The sequence below is a fragment of the Monodon monoceros genome, unplaced genomic scaffold (assembly GCF_005190385.1).
Source record: "Monodon monoceros isolate NGI ecotype Baffin Bay Population unplaced genomic scaffold, NGI_Narwhal_1 Super_Scaffold_20, whole genome shotgun sequence".
NCBI classification, from domain to species: Eukaryota; Metazoa; Chordata; class Mammalia; order Artiodactyla; family Monodontidae; genus Monodon; species Monodon monoceros.
The window spans coordinates 46,036,225-46,045,259 of NW_021703777.1; the positions used below are offsets into that span (position 1 = coordinate 46,036,225).

At 39.2% G+C, this 9,035-nt stretch overlaps 1 protein-coding gene across 1 annotated transcript; it reads left to right on the plus strand.

The window, feature by feature from the left end:
* The first annotated feature begins 2,507 nt into the window (after nucleotides 1-2,507).
* On the plus strand, nucleotides 2,508-7,254 carry CXCL9 (C-X-C motif chemokine ligand 9). The gene is made up of 4 exons (XM_029235500.1): nucleotides 2,508-2,673; nucleotides 3,777-3,903; nucleotides 5,177-5,261; nucleotides 6,493-7,254. Exons 1-4 carry the CDS (start codon nucleotides 2,508-2,510, stop codon nucleotides 6,595-6,597), a joined length of 483 nt encoding a protein of 160 aa, XP_029091333.1. The 3' UTR covers nucleotides 6,598-7,254.
* Nucleotides 7,255-9,035: the final 1,781 nt, after the last annotated feature.

The following is a 9,035-nucleotide window of genomic DNA, read 5'->3' on the forward strand; positions in this document are numbered from 1 at the left end:
TTTTTCTGCCTACCCACCAAGCTGTACTTTGAAAGTGGACATGGTGGCAAGCCCCCGTTGGCCACATGCATGAGGGCAGCAATGTAGAGATGGTGATAAAGCAGCAAGATAGAAGGAGCCTGGGAGACCTCATGGAGCTCTCAGAACCACCGTATAAGCCCTAGTCACCTGCCTCTGTTCGGGGAAACACACTTTTATCTAGTTAGCCACTATTAATTTGGATTTTCATTACGTGCAACTGATCCCTTACTCATAATATTTTATTGTGGTAAAAAACATGTAGCATCAAATTTACCCTCTGAACCATTTCTAAATACGCAGTTCAGTAGTGTTAAGTATATTCACATTATTGTATAACACATCTCTAGAACTTTTTCATCTTGCAACACTGAAACCCTAAACCCACTAAGGATTAATTTCATCTCACCCTTTCCCCCAGCCCTTGACACCCACCTTTCTACTTTCTGTTTCTAAGATTTGACTTTAGATACTTCCTGTGACTATTTGTTCTTTTGTGACTGGTTTATTTTGCTGAGCATAATATTCTCAAGCTTCATCCATGTTGTAGCATGTGACAAGATTTCCTTCTTTTTTAAGGCTGCATAATATTACATTGCATGTATATACAACGTTTTCTTTATCCATTCATCTGTCAATGGACATTTGGGTTGCTTCATTTCTTAGCTATTGTGAATAATGCTGCCATGAACATGGGTGTGCAAATATCTCTTTGAGATCCTGCTTTGAATTCTTTTGAACATATTCCCAGAAGTGGGATTGTTGGATCATATGGTAATTCTATTTTTGATTTTTGAGAACCCTCTAATTTTTTAAGGAACCTCTATATTGTTTTCCATAATGGCTGCATCATTTTACATTCCCACCAACAGTGCACAAGGGTTCCAACTTTTCCACATCCTCGCCAACACTTGTTATTTTCTGGGTTGTTTTTTTTTTTTGCAGTACATGGGCCTCTCATTGTTGTGGCCTCTCCCGTTACGGAGCACAGGCTCTGGACACGCAGGCTCAGCGGCCATGGCTCACGGGCCCAGCCGCTCCGTGGCATGTGGGATCCTCCCAGACCGGGGCACGAACCCGTGTCCCCTGCATCGGCAGGCGGACTCTCAACCACTGCACCACCAGGGAAGTCCCTATTTTCTGTTTTTTGATAGTGGCATCCTGGTGTCTATGAGGTGACAACTTGTGGGAAGCAGTCAGCCATGAGAGCAGGCTGCGGACGTGCCAGGCATGCTGCCGCTGCTCGAAGGGACTGTCCCTACTTGTTCCCCTCCTTCTTCCATTCCATGGGAGATAAATTACCAGGGTCCAGAGATCAGAAAGAATGTAAAATGAGACAAGCAAAGCTGTCTCCCCCCTGCACTTGCAGGTTATTTTTGATGATTCTGGGTTTATGGGTTTTCTCCCAGGGAAGTTAACCTTGAGCAGAGACAGTCTTCAGATAATGTAAACCACCGTCTGGCAACCTTCCCTTTTCTAGTCTATATAATCTGCAACTGTAGCACAATAAAATTTGCCTTGCAACCAGCAGTAGTCTTGGTCCTTCTGACCCCATTTGTCGATGCTATTTCGGTCCTTACCCCTTCCCTTCTGGCTCTGATTGGTTTGGTCTTCTTCGTTCGGCTCGTCTTCGGCAATAACTCATTGTGGTTTTGATTTGCATTTCCCTAACAATTAGTGACGTTGAACTTTTTTCATGTGCTTATTGCCCATTTGTATATCTTCTTTAGAGGAATGTGTATTCGAGTCTGCCCATTTTTTAATCAGGTTATTTGGATTTTGTTGTTGTAGAAGTTCCATATAATATTAACTCCTTATCAGATATATGTTTTGCTCCCATTCCATAGGTTGCTTTTTCACTGTTGATTGTTTTCTTTGATACACAGAAGTTTTAAAGTTTGATGTAGTACCCATTGTCTATTTTCAACTGATCCATTATTCTATCTATTTAAAAAAATAATAATCTGTAGCAGCAATGACATAAAAAACAAAAAGAGCCTACCACAGTAGGAAATTACCTAGTCCCTGAATTAATTAAGATGCCTTTTAATGTATTTTGATTGTTTAAGATTGTTGGGTAAGCAATATAAGAAAAAATAAATGTGGCCATATATTATACATAAAGATATTCTACAAATAGTAAGAAAATTTGAAGAGTGTTTTACTTATCTGGACTTTAATATTTCCCATCTGGAAACCACATCTCCAGCCCTTCTTGTATGATGTTATTATATTCATTATATAACTTATTCTTCATCCAGGTGAGCAGCTGTGAGTGTGCTAAAGGCTGCCAGTGATGATGGTTTCACATCTCTTATGATAAACTACCCATTTATGTGAAATGGAAAGATATAAAGCATGCAGAAATTCCCTTGGATCAGAGAGTAGGGTTTCCCCCAGCACAATTAAGTTTGTGGTCAGTTTAGCTGGATCAGCTAAGACAACCAGCCAATCAGATTTTAGGAGGGAAACGGATTTCCTAAATAAATATGATTTCCAAGAGCATGTTCTCTACAGAATTTCTCAGGCTTAAAATCAAATACAGGAGTGACTCAGTAGAACAAATACAGGAACAACTCCATTCTACCACTATGAAGAGAAGTGGTGTTTCTCTCCTTTTGGGTATCATCTTCCTGACTCGGATTGGAGTTCAAGGTAAGGGATTCTGAGTTATATTGGGTTAGTAAAGTCAGAGATGTGAACTGCTAGAAAAGTCTCTTGATTTGCCAGTAAGGGTAACTGCTTTGTGTGCATCAGAAAGTGAGGTGAGTCAGTTGTTGTCAGTTATCCAAAGTTCATATCTTGGACCTGCCAAGTCAAATACAAGTCTTCTCAGTCCACGTGTGTGAATTCCTGGCACAGAGTGTTCAATAAATGTTTGTTGAGCTGGGTGATAATGAGATGGAAGACTTTGTCTCCTAAATTATTTTTGTCACCCTGACAGTGTTTCTTGATCAGTATGTCTGTGGTTAACAAATTAAGTATCCAATAATCAGAGAGGTTGTCCCTAATCTGTTTACTAACTTCCTTTGTTATTTGGGGCAAATTAATGAACTTTTCTAGACTTCAGTTTCCTCAGCTGTAAAATGGAAATTTTATAGTTATGCTTTTTCTACCTACTATACAATGTATGGCATATAGGAAGTACTGAGTAAATGTATGTTGAATAAATGAAAAAATTAAGGAATGAAGATAGTGTATTTTAAAGAATTTTCAAAAGTTTAAAGTACTACTGAAAACCAAGGCAGTGGGAAAGATCAGGATGGTGGTGGTAATTAGTTATTGTAAGTGGAGCTTTTTGTTGAAACGAGTACCAACTCCATTTCACTAAGGTCAGATAAAAAATGGCTTTGGGAGTTGCTTGAGATACTATGGTCTGCATAGCACACATGAATTAGGTATCTGTGTATCTGACCTGTGATAGACATTTATTGAATATTATAAAAATCCCTTTTCCTAAGGTTGTAAAATATGGTAGTTAAGAGTAATGCCTTTGGACCCAAAGAAACCTGTGCTGAGACCCTGCACTTGTCCCCTAAAAGCTGAAAGGCTTTGTTTTTTACTTAACTTCTCTGAACCTTGGATTCTTTATCTATAAAACGGAGATAACACCTACTCAAAATCTCGTGGTAATGATTAACAGACACTCAGTAAGTGATAGTAATAATCACGACTAAGTCAAATGTATCATTTGGGTGGATCGCCTAAATTGAGACATTGCTCTAAATCGATGTTCTCTACCTCTCTTTTTCCCTTAGGAACTCCAACAATGAGGAATGGACGCTGTTCCTGCATCAACACCAGCCCAGGGACGATCCATTCAAAATCCTTAAAGGACCTTAAACAATTTGCCCCAAGCCCTTCTTGTGAGAAAACTGAAATCATGTAAGTAAAAACTCATCCAACACATATGCTCCAGCAATAAGTTTAGTGTGAGTATTACCCTCAGAATACTTGCCCATTCAGACACTTAAAACGCAGACAGTTGCCCCTCCATAAATCCAGTCTACTTCTTCCTTTTCTTCTAAAAAAACAAGCAATTTCTGGTAGAGGTTAGGAACCAAAGATGACATGTTCATTGTAGAAAATGTTTAATGTAAATGACCCAAAAGAAGAAATTAAAAATCGTCTATAATCCTACCATTTAGTGATAGGTAGTGTTAATCTCTCTACATATAGTCTTCCAAATCTCCCTCATTGGCTTTGTGTGTACATATATAGATGCTATATATATATATATATATTTATACACACAATATATGTGCACAAAAATAAAATCATACACTACATACTGTTTTGTAATCTGCTTTTACATTAACACTATATAATGAACGCTTCCTGTCAGTAAATCTTCCGTAATAACATCATTTTTTCCTAATAATGTCAATTTTAATGGCCAAATTTTATTCTATCATGTGGATGTACCATAATCTATATGACCAACACCTAAATGTAGGTTATTTCCAATTTTTTTGCTATTGAAAACAAACTGCTATTGTAGCAATATTGTGTCTTTAATTCTTTCCTATTAGTAATACCTTTCTAGAGATTAGAATTGCTAGATTAAAGGATATGCCTATTGTAAGTTTTTTGAAAACTAAATCAAGGATGATGTATAGAATGACTACTCTTATTCTTAGATTAGACAGAAATTAAAGAAAAAAGTCTTTAAATTGTTCCTGGAGAGTCTGATGTAATTTTAAAAATTCAACCAGCCTGTTCATCTTGTCTTAGGAAAACATTTTATTTATGTTTTAAGTTGTTTCACTAGAAAATTTAGCAAAATTCATGCTCATTTTCATTGTTTTGGGGGAAAAGAAAGTAGATATATTGGCAACTTGTCTATTTTATATTTTCACTTAAACATAAATAGCTTTTTCCATCATAACAGAACTAATATTATCTTTAGATTTAACTTTCTCCTATTGCATATACCTGTTGGATTTTTTAAACTTAGAGTTATGTGCTATCCTAGAAATGTATCTAAGTCCCCTCAGTCACTTAAAAAATGAAAAGGCAGGAAAAAGACTGGAAGTCTCAGATGTTTATAGTGATGACACAAATACAATTTTAATTGGGGAACTGAATTCTGTGGATAAGATGAAGCATTTAAATTATTAAAAGTAAAAAAAAAATCTTGTCGCTATTTCTTTGGTAGTGCTACAATGAAGAATGGGGATCAAACCTGTCTAAACCCAGATTCAACAGATGTGAAAGAATTGGTTAAAAAGTGGGAGAAACAGGTTGGTGAAAAAAAGGAACAAAATTTTCTTTCTTTTAGAAATTAACTTTGAAAGACAAAGAATCATGTAGTTCCTTTAAGGATACGTTCTTCATTCATGTTATTGTGCTCCTATTTTTTTCATAGAATGATGTCATCACCTTGAGGTGTAATGGTAGTCCTGCTTACAGTATCACTTGTCTATCTCTCCCACTAGAATGTGTGTTCCATGAGGGTAGGCAGCTTGTCTTTCTTATCCAATACAATAAATGTGTATTGAATGGTAGACAGTGAGGATAGAAAGGATATAAGGTAGGGAATTCCATGGTGGTCCAGTGGTTAGGACTTGGCACTTTCACTGCCAGGGCCCGGGTTTAATCCCTGGTTGGAGAACTACCACATGGCACAACCAAAAAAATAAAAAATAAAGGTAATAAAGTCCCTTCCTGCTGTAGCAAATTTGCTAACAATTAATTATAGTACAATGTGAAAAATATAAAATAAATATATGCACAAGAATCTTGAAGATAATAGAAGAAGGAGTAATTAACTTTGCCAGAGGTGAGGGGACAGGAAGAAAGGGTTAAGGAAGACTTTTTATATCAAGTGGCATTTGATTAGGGTCTTGAAGGATAAGTAGTTCACCAGGAGGGTAAGGGCAGCATGAAAAAAACGACTAGAATCATGAGAGAGCTCACTGTGCTCCAGGAACCTCGGGTAATGTGGCTGGAGTTTGTGCAGAGGGAGTGAAGGAATTGAGACAGAAAAGTAGACCAGGAAAGGGGGAAGAATCCTGCATGATGTGCTAAAGGGTTAAGTTTGAAGAGGGCCACAGAATATGTAGTGGGCACTTGGTTCTGGACTCTGACAGACTAGCAGTTCTGCCACATACTAGCTGTGCAACTTTGGGCAAGTCACCCGCTCCGAGCCTCGGTCTCCTCATCTGTAAACATTGGATGATAATAGTACCAACCTCAGAAAACTATAGTTGGGACAGGTGGGTCATAAGCAAGATTGCAGTGGGGGTAGTAATGAGCCCAGAAAACGGACAGAAGAGAACCAGTCAGAAGGCTACTGCCTCCTCATCAAAGTGAGTGAAATAGAATCAAAAAGAGCCCCTCTGAGACTGAAGCAACTTTAAACCGGTTCTGAGGATAAAGAAAGACCACAGTCTGGAGAGTCCAAATATAATATAAGGAAGGAAAAATGGTAAGATAGAGAAACATTACCCTTTTTTTTCTGTCTCCTCACAGGTCAACCAAAAAAAAAAGCAAAAAAAAGGGAGAAAATATAAAAAAACCAAGAAAGTTCCAAAAGTTAAAAAATCTCTACATCCTCCTCAAAAGAAGACTACATGAGATACCATTTTACCAGAAAGTATTTTGTGTTAAAAAGTTTCTTTCTAACTATACTGAAATAATTCCAAAAAGGGATGGCATCTTAATACATAAGCTTGTTGATTTGAACTAGAACATTTAAAGCATTATTTTGAAATTGTAATTAAAGGTAGAAAGTTGCTTTTAAAATCCAGATGTGAAGAATTGTTAGAGGCTAGAGCTTGTCTTTGTTCTTCCACCTCTGACCAGCTGAATTTCATCATGCTTAAGCCCACAATCTCAGTAACGCCCACATCTGGACAAATGTCCTCACAACCGCATCCCACACACAACAGCTGCCTGCAAGAACAGCTGTAGGCTTCCCAGGACTCCAGAGAATATCCTGAGGCACACATCAGCAGGCCCCAGCCTGGGAACATGCTGGTAAGCGGAGCAGTTTGGAATCGAGCTGGACCTCACCAAGCTGCCATAGCCATCAGCATCTGTATTTGAATCTGCCTGTGGGCCTCTCATACAATGCATCTGAGATACTCGTGCTGTGTATAACTGTACCATTTATATATACATGTACACTCTCTAAGCAAATAATTAAGTGCAAAGCAGTATTGACATATATACCCTGTAGTCTGAAATATTTTCTTTGTTAAAAGACAATGCTATCAATAAATGCACCACTGATCAGAAAACAAGTCTTGATTTTTTAATGTCTCAGACATGTACCTCAACTATTGCACGTGTAACAATAATTCTCATGCGTCCTTATTCATTTGGTTTCATCTCAAATAAAGTGTAATTGAGATAAAGACATGGAAGCTCTTTAAAGTGCTCTTTGGAGACATAAAAAAACTTCAGCGTAAAATTTGACAATACCTTATAACAACATTGACTTACAAGAGTTTATGCGGTATGCAATTTATTTCCTAATCCTCAAGGGCAATGCTATTCCAATAAGAATATACCCAGGAGACCAAAAATGTCCTGACTCTTTTCCATAACCTAAAAATATATATGTTTAAATATTATAAAGCCTCAAGTAGTTATGGAGACCCAAACATAGGATAAGTTATTCCAGAGTCCAGAAAACTTGGGCTGGAGGTATTATGCAGTATGGAGTCTCTAAGAAGGTTGGGAGTGGACAGAGAATACCAGCCTTGTACGTTTGAGATACACTTGAGAGGCCAGATATGTGTGATATTTGAGCAGGTAGCAGCTCCTGATGGTGAACATGACAAAGCCCACAAGGACCTTAACCCGAGACACAGCAGTATGCTGTGGAGAGAGCTAAGATTCTGGCTTCTGAGATATCTGAGTTAAGATCAATCCCACCACTTATTAGCTGTGTGACCTTGGCTCAAGCACACTTTTTAACCTCCCTGTACACAAAGTTCCTCCTCCAGGATTGTTGTGAGGAACAGGCCCAGCATAGATCTTGGTGCATAGCAAGTCCTCAGGGTCAGTCCCAACCTCCCCCGACCATTTACCTCTGCTGCACTTTCTTCGCAACAGAGGGTGTTTCACATCTCATACACACAGAGAAATGTTTCCAGGACTGAAAAAATAGGTTGGAGAAATGAGATCAAAAGCCTGCCTGACCAGTTCTCTGTATCTATATTTTTATACCCATAGTCCAGACCATCATTGTCTCTTTTTTTTTTTTTTTTGGCGGTACGCGGGCCTCTCACTGTTGTGGCCTCTCCCGTTGCGGAGCACAGGCTCCGGACGCGCAGGCTCAGCGGCCATGGCTCACGGGCCCAGATCTCACGTGGGATCTTCCCGGACCGGGGCACGAACCTGTGTCCCCTGCATCGGCAGGCGGACTCTCAACCACTGCACCACCAGGGAAGCCCGGCCATTACTCTTGATTAGATCTAGTGACAGACACGGTGGATCCTGTGGATCCCAGCTTGCACTTGCTCTCCTCTGAGTTCACTTTGTCTTCATGACTGGTGGCCTTGTGACCAACAATGGTCCCAGGTCCTCCACCAGATGCTTGGAAGTGGACCTAGAGAGGCAGTAGTTACATAGAAGCAATAGCTTCCCATAGGTCCCTAGCAGTCCCAGTTTGGCAGCTGGACAGTCTTAGCTTCTCGGATTTTTCTCACAAACTCTTATGTGTATAACTGTACCAGTGCTTCTGAAGGTTTGGTCAGTGAATCTTTCTCCAGTCCCTTGACTTATCCTCCCAGACTTTCATTTCCCAAGATCCTCCCTCATCTGTGTAACATCTGATTCCTATAGTAAATCCTCTAATCCCTTAATATTCAGAGCGACTCTGCTTCCCTAACTGATACACCTGTGCCTGAAGCACTCTTCTTTGCACAGCTGTTCTTGCCTCTTCATTTGAATTTCAGCTTCAATGTCACTTCACAGTCTCCTTCCCTTATCACCCTTAGTGAAATAACCATCCTCTCCCCAGACCCTGTCTGTTGTAGTGCTTTCCAAAGTGGGATGTGTACACC